Source organism: Aquarana catesbeiana, linkage group LG08, assembly GCF_042186555.1.
Source record: "Aquarana catesbeiana isolate 2022-GZ linkage group LG08, ASM4218655v1, whole genome shotgun sequence".
Classification (NCBI taxonomy): Eukaryota; Metazoa; Chordata; class Amphibia; order Anura; family Ranidae; genus Aquarana; species Aquarana catesbeiana.
The window spans coordinates 10,509,549-10,534,981 of record NC_133331.1 but is presented as its reverse complement, the minus strand read 5'-3'; the positions used below and the strand labels follow the sequence as shown (position 1 = coordinate 10,534,981).

Below are 25,433 nucleotides of genomic sequence, written 5' to 3'. Positions count from 1 at the left end.
TCCAATCTCCAAAGGTATAAAAAAGTGATCACAGAAGTATAAAATGGCAATGTGGGTAAGCAGGAGGTGCTGGCCAACGCGTTTCGACTAACACGTCTTCAACAGGGGGCGTATGGCCCTGTTGAAGGCTTGTTAGTCGAAACCGCGTGTGAATGCATCAATGCAGTGCATGTTATCTCAGCTTTGCAGAGCTCGGATTCATTGAATGAGTTTACCAAAAATGTAAATATTGCAGAATATACGGCCTCGTGCTACATAACTAATCTCCAGTTCATGCTGAATAAACTAAATTATTATTAATGTATCTTAAATAGAAAACTTTTAGATAGATTTTTACTCCCAAAAGCATTTTATTAAAATAAATTTTGATAAAAATCCAAAAATCTGATTTAAATCCAAAAAAAAAAAAAAAAAAATTTAAATCGTTGATTTTTATCCACCCTGGGCTTTAGTGACACTTTAAATATATACTTTTGGGGGGGTTACAGTAATTTCTAGCAAAAAAATTGCAGTTTTTAACTTGTGCAAAAAATAAAAAAATTGCCTCAACAAGTATTTTTTTTTTTCACATGTCTAACCACTTGAAGACCAGGCCTTTTCTGAACTTTTTAATACAAGTTTAAATATATTTTTTTTGTGCTAGAAAATTACTTGGACCCCTTTCACACCGAGGGCGTTTTGCAGGCACTATAGCGTTAAAAATAGCGCCTGCAATCCGCCCTCAAACAGCTGCAGCATTGTCTCCAGTGTGAAAGCCTGAGGGTAAAAGCGCCCCGCTAGCGGCCGAAATGCGCCGGTTAAAACGGCGCCAAAAATAGCGGCGCTATGGGCGGCTCGGTGTAAAAAGGGATCTTAGAACCCCCCAAAATTTTTTTTTTTTTTTTTTTTTTTTTCACAGAGACCCTAGAGAATAAAATTTGTGATTGTTGTAATATTTTTTGTCACACTGTATTTACACAGTGGTCTTTCAAACACAATAGTTACCCCACTCTTTTTGTATTAATGTGAAAGATGATATTACACCGAGTAAATAGATACCTGACATGTCACTCTTTAAAATTGCGCACGCTCCTAGAATGGCGACAAACTACAGTACTTAAAAATCTTCATAGGCGATGCTTTAACATTTTTTTACATGTTACCTGTTTTAGAGTTACAGAGGAGATCTAGCACTAGAATTATCACTCTCGCTCTAACGTTTGTGGTGATACTCAGATGTGTGGTTTAAACACTGTTTACATATGCGCATGCGATTTACGTATGCCTTTGCTTCTGCGTGCGAGCACAGAAGGGGTGGGGCACTCAAAAATAAATAAGAACTTTATTTTTTTCTACACTTTCCTTTTTTTTTTTAATTTTTTTTTTCTTTGATCACTTTAATTCCTATTACAAGGAATGTAAACATCCCTCGTAATAGAAATAAGAATGACAGGTCCTCTTTATTGAGAGATCTGAGGTCAAAAAGACCTCAGATCTCTCATTTACCTTTTTAAAAGCAAAAAAAAAAAAATCCATTTGTTTACAGTAGCGCTAGAATTATTGCTCTCGCTCTAACGATTACAGCGATACTCACATGTGTGGTTTGAACACTGTTTACAACCTACGTATGTGTTCGCTTTTTGCGTGCGAGCACAGAGGCATGGAGCGCTTTAAATTTTTATTTTTTTTTTATCTATTTTACTTTTTTTTTTTAACACTGTCTTTTTATTTATTTTTTGATTACTTTTACTCCTATTACAAGGAATATAAACATCCCTTGTAATATAAATAAGCATAAAAGGTCCTCTTCATTGAGAAATCTGGGGTCATTAAGACCCCAGATCTCTCATTTACCTTTTTAAAAGCAAAAAAAAAAAAAAAATCATTTGTTTACAGTAGCACTAGAATTAATGCTCTCGCTTAAACGATTATGGCGATACCTCACATGTGTGGTTTGAACACCGTTTACACCTACGTATGCGTTTCGCTTTTTGCATGCGAGCACAGAGGCATGGAGCGCTTTCATTTTTAAAATTTTTTTTTTAATCTATTTTAATTTTTTTCTTTTTTTTTACACTATGTCTTTATTTTTTTTTGATTACTTTATATTCCTTGTAATAGGAATAAAAGTAAAAGTAATAAAAAAAATAGACATAGTATGAAAAAAATTAAAGCGCTCCATGCCTCTGTGCTCGCACGCAAAAAGCGAACGCATACGTTCTATGTTACTTATTATTTTTTTTTTTACACTATCTCTTTATTTTTTTATTACTTTTTATTCCTATTACAAGGAATATAAACATCCCTTGTAAATGAAGAGGACCTTTTATGCTTATTTCTTTTACAGGGAATGTTTATATTCCTAGTAATAGTAATAAAAGTAATCAAAAAAATAAATAAAGAGATGGTGTAAAAAAAAAAGTAAAAATAGATTAAAAAAAAATTAAAGCGCTCCATGCCTCTGTGCTCGCACGCAAAAGAGCGAACGCATACGTCTTTTTGACCCCTGATCTCTCAATGAAGAGGACCTTTTATGCTTATTTCTATGAGAGATCAGGGGTCAAAAAGACGTATGCTTTTTGCGTGCGAGCACAGAGGCATTGAGCGCTTTCATTTTTTTAAATCTATTTTACTTTTTTTTTTTTTTTTTTTTTTTTTTTTTACACTATGTCTTTATTTTTTCTGATTACTTTATATTTCCTTGTAATAGGAATAAAAGTAAAAGTAATAAAAAAAAAAATAAAGACGTAGTTTAAAAAAAAAAAAAAAAGTAAAATGGATAAAAAAAATTTTTTAAAAATTAAAGCGCTCCATGCCTCCTGTGCTCGCACGCAAAAAGCGAACGCATACGCATTTTACCTTTTTGAAAGCAAAAAATATATATATATTTTTTGACTTTAAGGAAAAAAAAAATATATTTTTTGTCTATGATTGAGAACTGAAAGTGACTTCAGAGGTCGCTCCGGTCCTCTAAGGCCATAGAGACGAGTGAGGACCATCTCGCCCTCAGTCGACTTCCTGCCCAGGCGTCGACCGCATCAGATCACCTCCGGGCTTACCGATGACTGCGGTAAAGCCCGGAAACGACCGGGAAGAGTGAGGGGGACACCTCTCCTGCCGATTCGTAAAGCGGCCGCCTAAGGAGAAAAAAAACGATAGCAGGGTTATGGCATCTAGCTGCAGCCATAACCTTGGCATTGAACGTAAAAGATGGCGTGCGTTCCAAGTTAGGCGGTCGGCAAATGGCTAATAATAACATTCTGCATGCTTTATGAAGCGTTCATTTCCACCTCTCTGCGCTTTCTGGGAAGAACGCTTTGGGTGGCGGAGTTCCCCTTTAACCGCACCACACTTTGTGAATATCTCCGGAGAGGAGAAGGCGCCATGTTTTTTTTTTTTTTTTCAGAGGAAACTTCAGGAGTTGGCTGGAGCCGACAGGAGCTAAAAATACATTTTGCTTATGAAAGCAGAAAATGAAATCCGGGCGTCTGAGAGCTAATGAGTTGGAGCGAGCCAATGGAACAAGGCGATGCGTCAAAGTTAATTAGTCTTTAAGATTGGACCCAAAAAAAAAGCGACGTCTCCTGTAAATTCTGCTAAATAGTGGGTGGCGCGGAGCCAATAAGGCCTTCGCAGACCCGCATTTAGAAGCATTTATATCACGCCGTGCATTTTAATGCCGGTGTAATTGGCTGCTCTCTTTAATGTTCGGTGGTTTTGAAAGAAGATTAATTTTCTCTGCGTACAGTAAAGAAAAGAAAAAAGCGCTCACGTGGAAATACTCTTTATTTGTGAACTGGAGGCTATTATTATACAGGATGCATATATCGCCGACGGTTTACGCAACTTGAGGGTAGACAGTACAACCACAACCCACGTTAATACAGGAGGAATCGGAGGGCACTGCTCGTTAGAGCTTACAATCTAAGGGGAAGGGTCAAGAGATACAAGAGGTAATAACTGGTGGGGGGGGGGCTGATGGAGAGAATAAATCTACAGTTGTTAGGTGGGGGCCAGATAGGCTTCTCTGAAGAGATGAGTTTTCAGGGATCGTATGAATGCGGACAGAGTAGGAGATGGTCGGACAGATTGGGGTAGAGCGTTCCAGAGGATGGGAGAAACTTGAGAGGAAGTCCTGGAGGCGAGCATGTGATGAGGTGACGAGGGAGCTAGAGAGCAGGAGGTCTTGGGAGGAACAAAGAGAACAATTTGGTTGGTATTTTGAGACTAGGTTGGTGATGTAGTTGGGGACTGAGTTGTGGATGGCTTTGTAAGGTATTGTTAGTATCTTGAATTTAATTTGTTGGGTGAGTGGAAGCCAGTGGAGGGATTGGCAGAGAGGGGTGGAGGACACTGAATGGAGGCCAATGGAGGGATTGGCAGAGAGGGGTCAAGGACACTGAATGGAAGCCAATGGAGGGATTGGCAGAGAGGGGTTGAGGACACTGAATGGAGGCCAATGAAGGGATTGGCAGAGAGGGGTGGAGGACACTGAATGGAGGCCAATGGGGGGATTAGCAGAGAGGGGTGGAGGACACTAAATGGAGGCCAATGGAGGGATTGGCAGAGAGGGGTGGAGGACACTGAATGGGGGCCAATGGAGGGATTGGCAGAGAGGGATGGAGGCCAATGGAGGGATTGGCAGAGAGAGGTGGAGGATACTGAATGGAGGCCAATGGAGGGATTGGCAGAGAGGGATGGAGGCCAATGGAGGGATTGGCAGAGAGAGGTGGAGAATACTGAATGGAGGCCAATGGAGGGATTGGCATAGAGGGGTGGAGGACACCTAATGGAGGGCAATGGAGGGATTGGCAGAGAGGGGTGGAGGATACTGAATGGAGGCCAATGGAGGGATTGTCAGAGAGGGGTGGAGGACACCGAATGGAGGCCAATGGAGGGATTGGCAGAGAGAGGTGGAGGATACTGAATGAAGGCCAATGGAGGGATTGACAGAGAGAGGTGGAGGATACTGAATGGAGGCCAATAGAGGGATTGGCAGAGAGGGGTGGAGAACACTTAATGGAGGCCAATGGAGGGATTGGCAGAGAGGGGTGGATGACACTGAATGGAGGCCAATTGAGGGATTGGCAGAGAGGGGTGGAGGACACTGAATGGAGGCCAATGGAGGGATTGGCAGAGAGAGGTGGAGGATACTGAATGAAGGCCAATGGAGGGATTGACAGAGAGAGGTGGAGGATACTGAATGGAGGCCAATAGAGGGATTGGCAGAGAGGGGTGGAGAACACTTAATGGAGGCCAATGGAGGGATTGGCAGAGAGGGGTGGATGACACTGAATGGAGGCCAATTGAGGGATTGGCAGAGAGGGGTGGAGGACACTGAATGGAGGCCAATGGAGGGATTGGCAGAGAGGAGCCGCAGACGCTGAGCGGTTTGTAAGGTGGATGAGTCTGGTAGCAGCATTCATGATGGACTAAAGTGGGGATAGCCTATGTAAAGGTAAGCCGATGAGGAGGGAGTTGCAATAATAGGGGGCACAGTTCCACGTCCTCGCCCTGGGAGCTGCCCTAGTACTGTGTGTGGGGATACTTGTAGATTATCCTATGCTTGCAGCCAGTGCTGGGACAAGCCTGTCCAGTGCTCAGGGCCAAGATGGGGAAACTGCCCCCCCCCCCCTTTGGGTGAAGAAGGGGGCGGGGCCAGTAGCGGGCACAGAAAAATGCTTGTAATGTTTGTGGCATTCAATGAAATCGTACCAATGCTTGTGGTATGGTGAGGATGATCAGAAAAGTTTAAGATCGCTGCACAAATATTAAGGCAATGGAAAAAAAAAAATGTCCTTGGGTTGATGGTGTCACTGAAAGGTAAAAAAAAAAAATGGTAAAAATGTCCCTGCATCGGGGGTGTCACTGAAAAGAGAAAAATGCCTCTTCTGTTCGCTCACTTTGCATTTTGTAAATAGCTAGAAATATATATTTCTGAAAGTATTCTTACTTTACACCATTTGTTCACACTTTTGCACAGTACTGTATATAAAATTATAACTTAAGGACCTGGCCTTTTTTTCAAACTTGGTGTGTACATGTTAAAATCATTTATTTTTGCTAGAAAATTACTTAGAACCCCCAAACATTTATATATATATATATTATATATATATATATATATATATATATATATATATATATATATATATACTATATATATATATAATTACTAGAACCCCCAAACATAAAGTATTGCATCGACCGCCATTTTATTCTCTAGAGTGTCTGAAAAAAAAAATTTTTTTTTAGAATATATATATATATAATTACTAGAACCCCCAAACATTTATATATATATATATATATATATATATATATATATATATATATATATATATTCTAAAAAAAATATATATTTTTTTCAGACACTCTAGAGAATAAAATGGCGGTCGTTGCAATACTTTATGTCACACCGTATTTGCGCAGCGGTCTTACAAACGCAATATTTTTGGAAAAAATACACTTTACGCCGAGTAAATTGATACCCAACACGTCACGATTTAAAATTGTTCCCATTCGTGGAATGGTGACAAACTTTGACACTTAAAAATCTCCATAGGCGACGTTTAAAAATTAAAATACAGGTTACTAGTTTTGAGTTACAGAGGAGGTCTAGTGCTAGAATTATTTCTCTCGCTCCAACGATCGCGGTGATATCTCACATGTGTGGTTTAAACACCATGCGGGCGCGACTTACGTATGCGTTCGCATTTGCGCGCGAGCTCGGCGGGATGAGGAGCTTTAAAAAAAATTTTTTTCTTATTTATTTTACTTTTTATTTTTACACTGTGCTTTAAAAAAAAAAAAAAAATTGAGTCACTTTTATTCCTATTACAAGGAATGTAAACATCCCTATAGAATAGAAAAAAAAAGCATGACAGGACCTCTTTATTGTGAGATGGGGTGTCAAAAAGAACTCAGATCTCACATTTACACCAAACTGCAATAAAAAAAAAATAAATGTCATTTTTTTATGGAAAAATTAAAAAATTATTTTTTCCCTTTTTAAGACCATTGGGCGGAAGTGACGTTTGACGTCGTTTCCGTCGTTCATCCAATGGTATAGAGCCTTGTGGGGGCCATCTTTCCCTCACTCGGCTTCATGTTACTGAGGGGAGAGGATACGATCGGCTGCGGTAAGCGGCGGAGACGACCAGAGCGCTGCGGGTGGGGGGTGGGGGGTGGGGGGTCTGTATGTCCCTCCCCTGTACCCGATAAAAGTGATCTTGTGGCGAATCCACTTTTATCTGAAAGAGGATAAAAGAATATACAGAGGTTATAGCAGCTATCTGCTGCCATAATCCCGGTATTCTATGTCAAAATACCGTCGTATAACAAGGGCGGGCGGGTCTGTAGGTGGTTCAAAAAAATAGGTCTAGTGCTTTGCCAGCACCAGAATAAGCGGCATACCAATCGTCACCGTACACTGTTCCTGTGTCCTCCTATGCACATGCAAAGAGACCTCCATGCTCGACGCATTTCATCCAAAGGTGGATGTTCATGTTTCATGTATCTATATTCCGATATACTTTTTTCCTGCATCTGATTCCTGCGATTTTTATTTATTTCTTTTTTTCCTTTTCTCCTATCTGTTCCTTTCAGTAAATACGACCCTTTGTGTTACACACCCGGCTTTTTTTCAGGCTTAGAAAGCACATTGTGCTACGATAGGCTGTACCCTTCCAGCACAATGTCACAGCTAAGGTGTCTGCCCTCACATTCATAAGTCATGGCGACTGGCGCTGCGATCCGACCAAACACGTGACTTCAATCACCGCTTTCTGGATTGATTTTTTTTTTTTTTTTTTTTTTTTTTTTTTTTTAGCGAACCGACTGTCAGTCTTTTCAGGCAGGAGCGAGTCTTATATACAATGCGTTTTTAAAGTGTGAGCTCTCTAATACACCGGAGGGTCCCAGCAGTTAGAGAGCTTCATGCAATATGTATTTTCTGAGGAGCTTTCACAAAACATTTGTATGTAATATAGCCAGGGGAAAAAAGTTTCCTTTTTTAAATGCTTGAGGCACTTCTTCTTCTTCTTCTTCTTTTTTTTTTTTTTTTTTTTTTTTTTTATATTTTCTTTTCACTTTGCTTGCAAAAGCCAGCAGAGTCCAGTTTGAGAGGATGAAAAGTAAGATCTACTAAATAAGATAGATAGATACAGATCTCTCTCTCTCTCTCTCTCTCTCTCTCTCTCTCTCTCTCTCTCTCTCTCTCTCTCTCTCTCTCTCTCTCTCTCATCTATCTCTATTTGTATATATATATATATATATATATATATATATATATATATATCTCCTCTCTCTCTATATCTATCTATCTATATAGCGAGTCGCTCATATATATCGATATATATATATCTATATCTCGCTAATATATATATATATATATATATATATATATATATATATATATATATAGAGAGAGAGAGAGAGAGCTAGATGTTCTATCTGTATTAGTATCTCACAAAAGTAAGTACACCCCTCACATTTCTGTAAATATTCCTCTATCTTTTCATGTGACAACACTGAAGAAATGACACTTGTCTACAATGTAAAGTAGTGAGTGTACAGCTTGTATAACAGTGTAAATTTGCTGTCCCCTCAAAATAACTCAACACACAGCCATTAATGTCTAAACCGCTGGCAACAAAAGTCAGTACACCCCTAAGTGAAAATGTCCAAATTTGGCCCCAAAGTGTCAATATTTTGTGTGGCCACCATTATTTTCCAGCACTGCCTTAACCCTCTTGGGCATGGAGGTCACCAGAGCTTCACAGGTTGTCACTGGAGTCCTCTTCCCCTCCTCCATGACGACATCACAGAGCTTGTGGATGTTAGAGACCTTGCGCTCCTCCACCTTCCGTTTGAGGATGTCCCACAGATGATCAATAGGGTTTAGGTCTGGAGACATGCTTGGCCAGTCCATCACCTTTACCCTCAGCTTCTTCAGCAACGCATTGGTGAAAAATGTAGCGTTAAAAATATGAATCCATAAACATTGAACAATGTACCAAATGGTATGTGTAAATAATAAAAACTTTGTGATAAAAAATCAATCTCAAATACAGTGAATATGAGACAAAGCATATATAAATATATAATATATAGAGTAGAAACACAAGTCCCAAAGGTGAAACGATCCTATGGTAAACATATATAGAGTCCATCACGAAAAAGTTGTTGCTCAGAAGTGGGGTACAAAGGCCTTAGCAGGCATGTAGAGCATCAGGGATAGTGTGTCCTCCACACAAGATAAGGGGTATGCACTCTTACCAGAAGTAGTGGACTCGAGTCCACTTGACAGCGATGAGTCAATCAAGCGGGGATAGCCCGATCAGCTGATTTCCAAAACGATCCAGGGAATTCAAGGAACGCCAAGAATGAATCCAGAGAATCGTGCAGGTAACCGTAAGGCTGGAACTGAGATGTTAAGTAGCCAGACTGGAAAGCTAAAAACTCTCATCCAGGGGATAGAGAAAGAAAAAATGCCTCCATATGGTGTAGGTCAAAAAGGTGGGTTTTATTGAAAAAAAACAACATTCATCCATAAGAATAAAAATGTCCAGTTTGAGAGGATGAAAAGTAAGAGCTACAAAATAACATATATATATCTATATATAGATAGATGGCGAATATATATATATATATATATATATATATATATATATATATATATATATATATATATATATATATATATATATATATATATATATATATATATAAATAAATAAATATAAAAGGGGGAGAGAGAGTAAAAGCAATGTGGGGAGCAGAAAGCCAAGTCTGACACGTTTCGTCCCAATGGACTTCAACTGGGGCATATATCGGCTCCCCCACATTGCACATATTTATAAAGAGGTTTCTCCTGAGGTTACCTATAGGGGCTTTTTCTTTGTATCCTGAGCAATTCTTCCGCCAGTTGTGGCTGCAAACTTTCTTGGTCTACCCAACCTTGGCTTGGTATCAAAAGAGCCCCGAATTTTCCACTTACTTATTAAGGGATTCAACAGTACTGATGGCATATTCCAGGCTTTTGTTATCTTTTTATACCTTTTTCCATCTTTATAAAGTTCCATTTCTGTTTATTATGATTTTAAAAGGAGACAAAAAAAAAAAACTGTGTGATAATACATGGCTTCATGTAGTGGCTGTCCTTGAGTAAAAGACGTTTTTTTTTGGCTCGATCAGTCATATTTTCCATATAAATGCCAAAATTTCACTTTTTTTTTGCCAGGGTATGCAAACTTTGAGCTCAACTGTATGTGTGTGTGTGTGTGTGTGTATATGTATGTGTATATGTGTATATATATATATATATATATATATATATATATATATATATATATATATATATATATATATATATAAAATTATTATTATTAATAAAATAAATATTTATTTATTTTTTTTTATTTATTTTCTTATATTTATTTCTTATTTGCACATTGCTTAGAAAAGCCAGCAGGGTCCAGTTTGAGAAGACTGCAAATACATAATAACATACAGTAAATATATATAATGTGTGTGTGTGTGTGTGTGTGTGTGTATATATATATATATATATAGTGTTGTGACCTTGTAGCAAAGAAAATACTAAACATCTTTATGTACATAGAAGTTGCAATGTTCTCCTTTATATAACAGAGGAAAGTATTTTATGTTTTTGTACTGGTAGTGCAGCATCTTCCCCTCTGCGCATCCATTAGCTGTGCTTGCGGTTGGCTCTGTGCGTTCCGCCGGTTGTTGGGGGGGGGGGGTACGGAATGTTCTTGCGGATTGTTGATGATGTGGATTCCAGTAACTGCAGTTAATGATTCTCACTCTCTCTCTGTCCCCAGGACCAATATGTCAACGCCTTTCTGCACGATGACAACATGAATTTCCGTGTCAACCTCCACAGAATGGTGAGTGCGATCTCCCTATAGATTCTACACACATCTTCCAGCAATAAACAATCGTCAATGGTTTTAGAGTCAGACATCGAACTCTCTCTCTCCCCCCCCCCCCCCCCCCAAACGTATCGGATACAAATGTCCTCTGGCTGTTCCTATACCCTGGGAAGTTTTGGGAACGTTTGTATGACAAGTGCTACATTGTAACTGACAATGAGAACACATTGCTTATACTTTACTACCCTGTTTCCTCGAAAATAAGACCTAGCGTTATTGTCGATGATGGCTGCAATATAAGCCCTACCCCCCCAAATAAGCATTAAAGTCAAGCATTGACTTTAAAGCATGTAAAGCATTCATAAAAATAAGCATTAAAGTCCTTGTAGGTCTTATTTTCAGGGTAGGGCTTATTTTCGGGGAAACAGGGTAGGGCTTATATTGCAGCCATCACCGACAATCACGCTAGCTCTTATTTTCGGGGAAACAGGGTAACTAATCCGTAAGGATTTTGAATACAATCAAGGACTCTTTTAACCACTTGCAGCCCACCCGGGTGGCCCACACGGGCAAAGCACCCCGTACCCTTATGTCACTGCGTGCTGGCGGGCTTAGGCCCCCTCCCCAGCCAACATGCCCAGTCTGGCCAATGATTCACAGCCGGGACCTACTGATCAGTTGTGTCTAATCACAGCCCACAGCTCTGTGTTGACAGTCAACACAGAGCTCTGTAGAGCGAGAACAATCTCTCTGTTTCTTATCTCTGCAAATCAGGGATAAGAAACAAGGAGATCTGTAGTAGAAAGCAGCACATAATACACACAGTACCCATTGTAATTAACCCTTGATTGCCCCTAAATCAGGAGTTTCAAACTGGTGGCCCTTCAGCTGTTGCAAAACTACAAGTCCCATCATGCCTCTGCCTATGGGAGTCGTGTTTGTAACTGTCGGCCTTGCAATGCCTCATGGGAATTGTAGTTCTGCAACAGCTGGAGGGCCGGGTGGGGAGCTAAATGACACTCTGCAGAACTCGGTGAGGAGAGCTGATTGGTCGAAAGGGACACACCCCCGCCCTTTTTTTTTTTTTTTTTTTTTTTTACACAGCACACCGGAACAGAGCTACAGAGCTTAGGCTGTCAATCACAGGCTGTGTGCTGGAGCTTCCCCCCCTGTCACCATCTTATCTCTTGGTGTCAGGAAAACTTGTCAGGAGTGACTCATGCAGATAGCAGAGGAAGGGGGCAGCAGGCAGAAATGGCACTTAGTGCTCTGGACTGAGGCAAGGACACACTATAGAGGGATATGCTTTGTTCATATTTCATGTCCGAATTTCGCAACCACTTGGAAGGATGTCGGTAAAGGGAATTGATGGATTTAACCTCACGTGTTTTAAGATATTTTACTGTCCGTGATTTTAACCTTTTTCAGCCAATGAGGCATCGGAAAAAGCCAGCTGACAAGAATGTACCAAGCCGACCGCTGGTGTGCACCGTGCTGGGTGAGTCTTGTATTGTATTTTCTTTTTTATTGTATGTGGTCCTTCCTTTTTTTGTCTGAGTGTATGAAAGAGTACAGCTCCATTCACACTTGTGCGATTTTGTCACGTGACTTTGAAGTCGCACCCCATTCTTTTTCAACGGCACCCGTTTTAAATCAGTGCGACCTAAAGTCGCAGCGGCTTTTATAAAAAAGGTGCCTACACTGCTTTCGAAAGCGACTTCGATCCATAGAATGTAGAGTCGGGTCAGAATCCAGCACCAAAAGTCGCTGGGAATTGTGCGACTTTGGAGACTTGCTCCTGTGAATGGAGCCTAAATGTACAACCAGAACCCGGATGACTTTGAACAATAGGTAGACACCTGAGAGGTTGAATCGCCCCCCCCCCCCCCCACCCCTTCTCCCAGGGTGGATCTCTCTACTGGGGTCGCTTGGCCTGTAGGTGAGGGTAGTGTCAGGTCTCGGCAAGACAGGAAGCGATGAGAAATCTCAGTAATAGAGACAGAAGTAGCAACAAAAATGCCGTACTCTGCCCCCCCCCCCCCCCACAGATACCCCCAAAGCAATGATCTTCCAGTCCTGCCGGGGTTAATACGAGTGACTGCACAAAAATGCTGACTATGCTCACCCTTTCCTCCTCCATTGACTAGGGCAGGGATAGAGAACCTTGGCACCCCAGATGTTTTGGAACTACATTTCCCATGATGCTCAACTACACTGCAGAGTGTCTGAGCATCATGGGAAATGTAGTTCCAAAACATCTGGGGTGCCAAGGTTCGCCATCACTGCACTATTGGTTAGTGCAAAGAAAAGCGCTCCATGAATAAAGGACGGGACGGGCAGTAGAATGAAAGGTCCACCTTCTCCATACATGGAGCGCTATTCATTATGGGAACAGAGAGTGCAGCTTCTTTGAATGGAGCCTGAGGGGGGGGGCATAGGACGGGCATAGTCAACACTTTTGACGAGCGCCTGTGATAGGTGGAGCTGCTCGTATTAACCCTCATAGCTTCAGACAATCACTGGAGATACTCGGTGGGCCAGGAGATGGAGGGTTTCAAGGAACATAGCAGCCCGCAGTGAAAGGAACACTTATCATTCATGTCAGGACCATCACAGGTGCTGATTTGGATTAAAAAAAAAAAGTCACTTAAAGCGGAAGTAAACCCATCGATTTAACGGTTTCAAAAAAGTTATATTCCAGCACATGCTAGAAGTGTAACTGTCACATTCCTGTGGTTCTGCTCTAAACAAACTGTCAAACCATCCAATGGCTGGGGTCATAACTGATCACATGCGCAGCATCATGGCAGTAGAAGATTAAACAGAGGCCAAGATGGCAGCTTCCTTGGCTGAAAAGGATAGGAGGGTTTACTTCCACTTCACACCGATGCACGCTTCGTGTTCCTGTGCGATGGGGTACAATTCCTTCCATGGACACCAACGATGGGGTACAATTCCTTCCATGGACACCAACGATGAGGCACAATTCCTTCCATGGACACCAACGATGAGGCACAATTCCTTCCATGGACACCAAGGATGGGGCACAATTCCTTCCATGGACACCAAGGATGGGGCACAATTCCTTCCATGGACACCAAGGATGGGGCACAATTCCTTCCATGGACACCAACGCTGGGGCACAATTCCTTCCATGGACACCAACGCTGGGGCACAATTCCTTCCATGGACACCAACGCTGGGGCACAATTCCTTCCATGGACACCAACGCTGGGGCACAATTCCTTCCATGGACACCAACGCTGGGGCACAATTCCTTCCATGGACACCAACGCTGGGGCACAATTCCTTCCATGGACACCAACGCTGGGGCACAATTCCTTCCATGGACACCAACGCTGGGGCACAATTCCTTCCATGGACACCAACGCTGGGGCACAATTCCTTCCATGGACACCAACGCTGGGGCACAATTCCTTCCATGGACACCAACGCTGGGGCGCAATTCCTTCCATGGACACCAACGCTGGGGCGCAATTCCTACCTTGGACACCAACGATGGGGCGCAATTCCTTCAATGGACACCAACGATGGGGCACAGTTCTTTCCATGGACACCAACAATGGGGCACAATTCCTTCCATTGACACTGACACCAGCGATGGGCCACAATTCTTTTCATGGACACCAACGTTGGGGCACTAGTCCTCCCACTGAAACCAAAGATACGGCATTGTTTCTTCCCACTGGACACCGGGACATATTCTACTCCCAATGGCCACAGTCTGGCCCCACTAAAGTCTGAAGGTCATACTTGGCCCTTTTTGTTGACCCCTGGTCTAACAAACAGAAAGGAAACCAATAATCGGTTGCGTGGGTGGCAGCTTAATAGAGTACCACATGGACCACAGAAATATACATAAAATATATATATTTTTTATTCATAAAGTGCTAAAAACATCCAGTGTCCATCAAAAATGTCCATCAGGCCATCTAGTTTGATTGCATCTCTAAACACATATACCTATAACAATGGTGTTACATCGGATGTATTTGCTCCCAACCCAGAGGGTAATTTTGAAGCTCTCACCAACCCAGAATCCATCGAGCCCAGAGCCCGACGTGTTTCGAGACTTGCTCTTCCTATTTCTTGGACCTTTTAGAAAGAACAAAACAAAATAGGCAAAGTGATATGAAGACTCCGGACCTGTCTGAAGGCAATGTAAAAATGACATACTACATTGCTTTCATTACACCAAAGTCATATAGACTAAAGGGATGCTGACACTGCAACTTTCCTCATCGGAACACAGGTCGTTCTAATGTTTGCCCTAATTAAATGGAGGCCAGTCCTCCCATTCAGGAATCGGTCCAGCCAATCGGGTGAACATTTTGTTATGTGTACAAAATTGCAACTGGAGAGCTCAGCAACTTGATTGCCTATGCACATTGCAGCTCACAACAGGCTTAGGTGAGAAGCACAGCAGCCTGAAGACTTAGTTTTTTTTCCTTAATATTCACCCCCCCCCCTTTTAAGAGTGGAATCAGAAGCAAAGTGTAGATACAGAGTCCTATAGATGATAAAAGACGGAGGTCGTTGCACAAAAAGATCTATATCTAAATTATTGCATGAGCAAGTAGGAATCGTCTGCGGCCTTTTTATGTTCTAGGGCAGAAAGGTGGAGATTCTCTTTAGGTTCCCCTTGTAGGGCTTATCTGTAATGAGCTCATTCAGAGAAACACAGGCAGCCTGGTTCTCTTATGATTATTTTTAGCAGCTACTGTTGCCATGGTAACCCCCCCCCCCCCCCCCCCTTTCCCCATCCTTTTCCACGCTGACGAGAGCCCGGAGTTTAGAACTGTAATCCTGTCCTTAGGTTGTCTTCATTCAAGTAAATCGGAGCAGAAAGCCATAGGTATTACCACCAGGATAGTAAGCCCACCCTAGTGTGCCCCCTGCCAGATTGTGCCTGTGACCTGCTTTAACGGTAGTTATTACAAAGTTGGGGGTGAGGGGGTGGTAGGTGGTGGTAATGATCGGTGTCAGACACTCATTCCTTGCTTTCTTTCAGATCTGATGGTGGAATTCATAATAACCCACATGATGAAGGAGTTTCCTATGGATCTTTATATGTAAGTCACAATGAGACGTTGGCAGACATTACCAGGGCTTTATAAGGAATAGCTGTGATGTACATCTTTGAAAATGCGGTTGGGGATATTGGGTTTGAATTCTGAAGCTAGGATAGCACCTAAGGCATGCCTTTAGCATGATGGTGGTATACAATCCTATAGTGCCCTACAGATACAGTCCTGTGATGGTCTACAGACTTCATATGTTGACTGGGGGTCCTACAGTGGCCTACATACCTCGGATGATGGCCTTCAGAGCTCAGATGATGGCATACAATCTTGTGGTGATCTGATATGTTGGCATAGTGCTTACAGCGGCCTACATACACTATATCTGTTGGTGGCCTTCACAGCTCAGATCAGGCATGTACTGGCCATCAGGACTACAGTGAATTTCCGGGGGGGGGGGGGGGCGATTTCAGTGACAGCCAGTGGTGTCGCTAGGGGGTGGCTTTTGGGGCTATGTCCCAGGGGTCCCCAACCACAGGGCCGTGACCCACTATCGTGCTGTGGCCTCTATGCAGCCATGCGGCGGCCAGCACAGGAGAGCTGGGCGGGCGAGAGAGCAGAGAGATGACATAATCTCTCACCGCCCATCCTGCATTACCGCTGATCCGTCCTCACTGTGCAGCAGCGGGCAGCAGAGAGATTACATCATCTCTCACTGCCCACCCTCTCTCTGGGGACCCTGATGTAAGGAGCGTCTCGGGGGACCCTGATGTAAAGGGGGGCTCTCTCGGGACCCTGATATAAAAGGGAGGCTCTCTGGGGACCCTGATGTAAGGGGGAGGCTCTCTGGGGACCCTGATGTAAGGGGGAGGCTCTCTGGGGACCCTGATGTAAAGCTCTCTGGGGACCCTGATGTAAGGGCGAGGCTCTCTGGGAACCCTGATGTAAGGGCGAGCCTCTCTGGGGGCCCTTATGTAAGGGGGAGGCTCTCTGGGGATTCTGATGTAGGGGGGGGCTCTCTGGGGACCCTGATGTAAGGGGGAGGCTCTCTGGGGACCCTGATGTAAGGGGGAGGCTCTCTGGGGACCCTGATGTAAGGGGGAGGCTCTCTGGGGACCCTGATGTAAGGGGGAGGCTCTCTGGGGACCCTGATGTAAGGGGGAGGCTCTCTGGGGACCCTGATGTAAGGGGGAGGCTCTCTGGGGACCCTGATGTAAGGGGGAGGCTCTCTGGGGACCCTGATGCAAGGCGGAGGCTCTCTGGGGACCCTGACACAAGGAGGGGGCTCTCTGGGGACCCTGACGTAAGGGGGAGGCTCTCTGGGGATCCTGATGTAAGGGGGGGGCTCTCTGGGGACCCTGATGTAAGGGGGATGCTCTTGGGGATCCTGATGCAAGGGGGAGGCTCTCTGGGGACCCTGATGCAAGGGGGAGGCTCTCTGGGGACCCTGATGTAAGGGAGAGGCTCTCTGGGGACCCTGATGCAAGGCTGAGGCTCTCTAGGGACCCTGATGTAAGGGCGAGGCTTTTTTTGCACAATTGCGTATAGTTTATATATACTGTTTTTGTGCATGTTTGCAAAATTAATGTGGGCCTGTCTGGATGAAATCCATGGTCAAATTTTTGTTCCAGTCCAGCCCTGGCTCAGATGGTGGCATGCAATCCTACAGTAGCCTACAGACCTCCTTACAGAACTCAGACGGTGGTGTCCATTCCTACAGTGGATTGTGGCTTTACAAGGAACAGTTTTGATGTACATGTTTGAAAATGCAGCTGGGCATGTTGGGTTTGAACTATGATGCTAGGATAGTACCTAAGGCATTTCTTTAGACTAAAAATGGCTTACAATCTTACAGCAGCCAACAGATGGTGGCGTACACTAATACAGTAACCTCAAGACCGATAACCAGCTTGTGTTAAGGGATATCTACACTGATAATTGGGGCTCTGATTATCAGTGCAGTCCCAATAGTGCCCACCAGTGTTGCCAATCGGTGTATCCTCATCCGTGTCACCTATCAGTGCTGCCTACCATTGCCCATTAGTGCCACCAATCAGTGCCCATCAGTGAAGCAGAAAAATTACCTACTTGCAAAATTTTATAATAAACCATGAACATTTTTTTTTTTTTTTTCAAAATTTTCGCTTTTTTTTGTTTAGCAAAAAGTTTCCTCCAGATCTTTTCCAGATGTGTTTTTGAAGTGTTTTTTAATGTGTTGCAGATGTTTTTATTTCCCTCATTTTTTTTTCTCTTCCTGTTTTTTTTTTTTTTTCACCGTTTTTGATGCGTTCCAAAGCGTTTTGATGCGTTTTACCACATTCCATTAGGCTCGGTTCACACCTATGCAGTTTGCTTTTGATCTGTTTCTGCAGTGCTTTTTGCTGTGTGTTTTGCATTTTTTTCATATGCGATTTTCCCGCAATTTGCATTTTGCATGGTTTTTTTTTTTTTTTGCCCAATTTGTTGGGCAGATTAACCACTTGCTGACCGCGCTATAGCCAAATGACGAATCGGTGTCCTAGTTATCAGTGCAGTCCCAACAGTGCTGCCAATCTGTGCCCATCAGTGCCGTCTATCAGGACAGCCTCATCAGTGCAGCCTATCAATGCCCATCAGTGCCCACTACTGCCACCTCATCGGTGCAGCCTATCAATGCCCACCAGTGCCCATCAGTGCAGCCTATCAATGCCCATCAGTGCCCACTACTGCCACCTCATCAGTGCAGCCTATCAGTGCCCACCAGTGCCACCCCATCAGTGCAGCCTATCAATGCCCTTCAGTGCCCATCAGTGTTGCCTATCAGTGCCCATCGGTGCAGCCTATCAATGCCCATCAGTGAAGGAGAAAAATTTCCTGTTTGCAACATTTTAGAACAAATTATGAAAAACTGTTTTTGGTTTTTCTTTCAAAATTTTAGGTCTTTATTTGTGTATTTAGCAAAAAATAAAACCCCCGGTAGTGATTAAATTCAACCAAAAGAAAGCTCTATTTGTGTGAAAAAAAAAATGATAAAAATGTCATATGGGTACAGTGTTGCATGACCGCGCAATTGTCATTCAAAGTGTGACAGCGCTGAAAATTGGCCTGGGCAGGAAAGGGGGTGAAAGTGCCCGGTAGGCAAGTGGTTAAAGAGAACCTGTCACCAAAAAAAAAAAAAATCATCACATTAGGGGACTTTTGTCCAGAGTTCTACATTTTTACCAGCCTAGATATTGATTGATTTACCATTACAGTGAGTGTAGCGGTATTCCTGTTTGGGTAAATAAATGACATATTTATTGTTACTACATTGATCCCCTGTTTGTAAAATGTACATGAAATTATGGAATAATGAGTTATGTAATACAACGGTCTGATCACAATCCAGGAGAGTGTCGATGAAGCTCTTTTTTTTTTTTTTTTTTTTCCCTTTTTAATAACAATGTGGGCACACACGTAAAGTCTGAAAGTTGTGAGGATAAAAGCTGGCAGATGCCTCACCAGTAAAAGTGAGGGAACGTCGTCAATGTCTTGGTGACAGATGGCGGGCACATTACACTAAGCATGCAGCAGCCCGTAGTGTGTGCAATCGGTAACAGATGGAAAGCAATCTTGCATGGAATACTGACAGGATAAGGCAGGTGGGGGGGGGAGGAGGTGCAGAACACAGAATTTACACGCAGGACATGAAAATAAAGTCATACCAGATCTCCATACTCACTTTGTTCAGTTCTTGATCATTGCTTATTTTTCTGGTGTTGCCAAAATAAAGAAAAAATTAACCTTGTACTTTTTATTCCTTTAAAATTAATGTAAACCTTATCTTTTTTTTTTTTTTTTTTTTTTTTTTTTAATCTTTTTTTTTTTTTATCTTTTTTTCTTTATTTTTTTTGTCTTTTTTTAATCTTTTTTTATCTTCTTTTTTTTTTTTTTGTCTTTTTTTTTTTTTTTTAATCAACTTTATTTCTATCACAAGGGATGAACAACCTCCATTGTGATAGCATGGGCAGTGACAGGCCCTGATTATCAGTGCAGTCCCAATAGTGCCCATCAGTTCCTCCTCATCGATGTCGCCTATCAGTGCCCACCAGTGCAGACTCATCAGCGCACATAAGTGAAAAAAAAAAAAAAATGACCTGTTTGCAATGGAGAGATCTGGGGTCTTTGGGACCCCTATATCTTACCTCTGGCCTCCAAAGCATCAGATTGAACTGAGAGCAGTTTGATCTGATCCTTTCACAAGCCAGTAATGGCTTGTTTACGTGAGACTGAAAACCAGAAGTGACAAAATCCTTGGCGCGCTTCCGGTCTCTGACATCACATAGTGGGAGGAGCGACATCAGTTCCTCTCGCTGTGTCCCAGGAAGCAGATGCCGCTGGTCGCATGCTCTACCGGGCTCCCTGATCGGACAGGAGAGCTTGGTAAAAGTGGCAGCGGGGGGGGGGGGGGGGGTGACCCCATTCCGACGCCTGTAAAAAGTAATCCAGTGGCTGTATAGAAAGAGAGTCGCGGACTGTAGTTGTGGTGATGATCCCAGTATAACCACTTCAACCTGCCGCCGTTTATAAACGGCCTAAGAACGGGAAGTGGTTAAAATGTTTTTTTTTTTCTTTGTTGCTGTAAATGTGTTTAAACCTTTTTTTTTCTTTTTTTTCTTTTTTTTTCTAATAATGTTATTGCCATTCCATAGTGGACTAATAGTCACCTATGTCAGTGTTTTTCAACCAGGGTGCTGCGGCACTTTGGGGTACCGTAAGGAGTCCCTAGGGGAGCCCGGTCTGAGTGATCCTCTGTCAGCTCCTGTGTTACATGAAGGAGACCGCATGGTTAACTCCTGTGTACAGAGGAGGCAGCTAGCTATCCGGTTATGACAGGCTCTCTTTATGGAGACATCAGGGGTCTATTAAACCCCCTGTACTCCACTGCAGCTAATGCAGCACAGATCATGATCCATTAGCTGCTTCCCCAGCTAGCGCAGCCAGAGATTGACCGCTCCATGTCAGGAAGTGCCGTGATACAGGTCACTTCCTGGTTCACTCACAAGGAGGATCAGCGGACAGATAGTGGCTGAGCTCCCCATGCCCTGTATAGCGACACCCGCCATGGGGCCCGCAGGTGTATAAAATGCAAATAAATGTTAGAACTTTTTTGAAATGCGTTTTTTTTTTGGATATTTTTGTTGTTGTTCTGTCTCTCACTGTTAAAATGAACCGACCATTAAAATTATAGACTGATCATTTCTTTGTCAGTGGGCAAACGTACAAAACCAGCAGAGGATCGAATACTTTTTTTCCCCTCACTGTATAGATCAGGTGTCCCCCATCGGAGTGCCCCTGTAGATGAGGTGTCCCCCATCGGAGTGCCCCTGTAGATGAGGTGTCCCCCTGTAGATGAGGTGCCCCCCATCGGAGTGCCCCCCTGTAGATGAGGTGCCCCCCATCGGAGTGCCCCCCTGTAGATGAGGTGCCCCCCTGTAGATGGAGTGCCCCCCTGTAGATGGAGTGCCCCCCTGTAGATGGAGTGCCCCCCTGTAGATGGAGTGCCCCCCTGTAGATGGAGTGCCCCCCTGTAGATGAGGTGTCCCCCATCGGAGTGCCCCTGTAGATGAGATGTCCCCGTCGGGGTGCCCCTGTACATCAGGTCTCCTCATCAGAGTGCCCCTATAGACCAGGTGTCCCCATCAGACTGACAGTAGTGCAGCAGGTATCTAGTGCTTCAGACTGGCAGGCTGACGGTCTGGACAGCAGTGTCACTCGGTCTGGGTCTGGACCGTGGTCTGCCATTAAATGAAGGCTTCCCTAAGGTAATACTTGCATGAGGAAGGACAAGGATCCGTTGTCCGAAATGACGCGACTCTCCATGGGAGAAAGCAATTGTTTATTGAAAGCATAAATACGTACAGATTGAGCCAACGCGTTTCAGGAGAAATGCCTCCCCCTTCTTCGGGGCTGTTGGTGTATGCTCATGGAAGAGGGTGGGCTCCAAAGGGGGTCCCACATTTCAAAAGGTGTAGTTTGGCAGAGTGCCAGCTTTGTACTAATGCAGAGGTGTTACCTTAACCACTTGCTGACCGCGTACTTGTAGTTTTACCGCTACAGTGCCGACTGCGCAGAATTACATATATACAGTATCTCACAAAAATGAGTACACCCCTCACATTTTTGTAAATATTTTCTTCTAACTTTTCATGTGACAAAGTGTCAATATTTTGTGTGGCCACCATTATTTTCCAGCACTGCCTTAACCCTCTTGGGCATGGAGGTCACCAGAGCTTCACAGGTTGTCACTGGAGTCCTCTTCCCCTCCTCCATGACGACATCACGGAGCTGGTGGATGTTAGAGACCTTGCGCTCCTCCACCTTCAGTTTGAGGATGTCCCACAGATGATCAATAGGGTTTAGGTCTGGAGACATGCTTGGCCAGTCCATCACCTTTACCCTCAGCTTCTTTAGCAAGGCAGTGGTGGTCTTGGAGATGTGTTTGGGGTGGTTATCATGTTGGAATACTGCCCTGTGGCCCAGTCTCTGAAGGGAGGGGATCATGCTCTGCTTCAGTATGTCACAGTACATGTTGGCATTCATGGTTCCCTCAATGATCTGTAGCTCCCCAGTGCCGGCAGCACTCATGCAGCCCCAGACCATGACACTCCCACCACCATGCTTGACTGTAGACAAGACACACTTGTCTTTGTACTCCTCACCTGGTTGCCGCCACACACGCTTGTCACCATCTGAACCAAATAAGTTTATCTTGGTCTCATCAGACCACAGGACATGGTTCAGTAATCCATGTCCTTAGTCTGCTTGTCTTCAGCAAACTGTTTGCGGACTTACTTGTGCATCATCTTCAGAAGAGGCTTCCTTCTGGGACGACAGCCTTGCAGACCAATTTGATGCAGTGTGCGGCGTATGGTCTGAGCACTGACAGGCTGACCCCCCCACCCCTACAACCTCTGCAGCAATGCTGGCAGCACTCATACGTCTATTTCCCAAAGACAACCTCTGGATATGACGCTGAGCACGTGACCTCAACTTCTTTGGTGGACCATGGCGAGGCCTGTTCTGAGTGGAACCTGTCCTGTTATACCTCTGTATGGTCTTGGCCACCATGCTGCAGCTCAGTTTCAGGGTCTTGGCAATCTTCTTATAGCCTAGGCCATCTTTATGTAGAGCAACTATTGTTTTTTTCAGATCCTCAGAGAGTTCTTTGCCATGAGGTGCCATGTTGAACTTCCAGTGACCAGTATGAGAGAGTGAGAGCGATAACTCCAAATTTAACACACCTGCTCCCCATTCACACCTGAGACCTTGTAACACTATCGAGTCACATGACACATGATAGGGGTGTACTGACTTGTTACCAGCGGTTTAGACATTAATGGCTGTGTGTTGAGTTATTTTGAGGGGACAGCAAATTTACACTGTTATACAAGCTGTACACTCACTACTTTACATTGTAGACAAGTGTCATTTCTTCAGTGTTGTCACATGAAAAGATAGAAGAAAAGATTCACAAAAATGTGAGGGTGTACTTACTTTTGTCAGATACTGTGTGTGATCTTGCTCTTCCGGGTGCGATGGCTGTGCTGTGGTTAGACCGCCGGCACCTGCTGATCGGCAAGTAGGAAATCAGGACAGAGCTCTGCCTATATAAACAATGGAGAGCTTTGTTCTGACAGCGGGGATGAGACGGATTTTCTTTCCCTGCAAAGCAGGGCATAAAATCCATCACTTCCCCTAGTGAAAGCACATAGCACACAAAAACACTGGTTAAGCACACAGTTAACCCTTTGATCGCCCCTGGTGTTTAACTACTTCCCAGCCAGTGTCATATGTACAGTGACAGTGCATATTTTTAGCACTGATCACTGTATTAATATCACTGGGTGCCAAAAGTGTCATTTAGTGTCTGGTTGACCGCCATACTATCACAGTCCCGATATAGGTCGCTGATTGCCGTCATTACTACCCTGTTACCCTGAAAAGAAGACCTAGCGTGATTGTCGGTGATGGCTGCAATATAAGCCCTACCCCCAAATAAGCCCTAGTTAAAGGCGGGATCACCAGGTAAAGTAACAATTTATTGTGATACTTCTTTTCAGACAGTATTTGTAGGTACATCAGAGAACTGGCCTGTAGAAGGAAAGCTCTGGGCCCCTCGCAATGCCATTCAGTAAACAATCTCACTCTCGGATAAACCATCTTTCCATTGGGCTGTCTGGCTCCTGATTGGACCAGGGCGATAATGTATTATTTTTGCCCCATTATCTGTTCCGTTCCCGAGTTTGCGGTGAAATCAGCAAAGCCGGAGACACAAACATCGTAAATGATTAATGCTAATTATCGTAACCTTAGATCAGGCCTTTTATACCAGCGCCTTTTTCCAGTGAATGACGTCATTTTTTCCAAATGTGCTTCTCCCGTACCGCGCATACGCCGGACAAAAGAGATCGGATCCGGGATCAGCCGGCGCGATTAAGTGCATTTGATCTCATAAATGATGCAACGGCGTCATCAACCCAGCAAAATCTCTATTAACCCCTTCAATACCGGGCACTCCCCCCCCCCCCCCCCTCCTGCCCAGGCCAATTTTCAGCTTTCAGCGCTGTCGCTTTTTAAATGACAATTGCGCGGTCATACTACACTTTACACAAACACAATTTGTATCATTTTGTTCCCACAAATAGAGATTTCTTTGAATGGCATTTGATCACCACTGGTTTTTTTTTTTTTTTTTAAATTATTTTTTTTGCTAAGCAAACAAAAAAAAACCTGAAAATTTAGAAGAAAAAAAAACATTCTTTCTTCATTTCTGTTATAAAATTTTGTAAATAAATACGTTTTCTCCTTCACTGATGGGCACTGATGAGGCGGCACTGATGAGGCGGCATTGATGAGCACTAATATGTAGCACTGATAGGCGACACCGATGGGCATTGATAGGCTGCTCTGATGGGTACAGATAGGTGGCACTGATAGGTGGCACTGGGCACGGATGGGCGGCAGTGAAGGACACTTATGGGCGGCAGTGAAGGACACTTATGGGTGGCAGTGAAGGACACTGATGGGTGGCACTGATGGACACTGATGGGTGGCACTGATGGGCATCACTGATAAGGAGACATTGTTAGGCACTACTGATGGGCACTGGCATCATTTGTAGGCACAGATTGGCATCCCTGATGGCCATGGGTGGCATACCTGGTGGTCATCAGTGGTGGGCATCCTGGGGGGGTGGTCTGCGCTGATAATCAAAGCAGACCCCCCCCCCCTGTCAGGAGAGCAGCCGATCGGCTCTCCTCTAGTCGCATCTGTCAGGCGCGATAGAGGAAAAGCTGATATACGGCTCTTCCTGTTTAAACCATGATCAGCTGTGATTGGACACGGCTGATTGCGTGGTGAAGAGCCTCCGTCAGAGGCTCTTTACCAAGGTCGGTGTTGCGGTGTGTCAGACTGACATACCCGCACCACCAAGCCGGCTCGCTATCCTGAAAGACATCATATGACGTCCAGTCAGGGTAACGAAATCACCGCC

The 25,433-nt window shown here is 43.8% G+C and overlaps 1 protein-coding gene across 1 annotated transcript in view; it reads left to right on the top strand.

Annotated features, from left to right (window-relative positions):
* ARMH3 (armadillo like helical domain containing 3) overlaps positions 1-25,433 on the top strand; it is a 213,076-nt gene that overhangs the window by 65,307 nt on the left and 122,336 nt on the right. Inside the window, exons 16-18 of the mRNA XM_073595364.1 lie at positions 10,827-10,892; positions 12,306-12,375; positions 15,910-15,970. Of these exons, the coding sequence (XP_073451465.1) occupies positions 10,827-10,892; positions 12,306-12,375; positions 15,910-15,970 (197 nt within the window). The remainder of the gene's footprint in view (positions 1-10,826; positions 10,893-12,305; positions 12,376-15,909; positions 15,971-25,433) is intronic.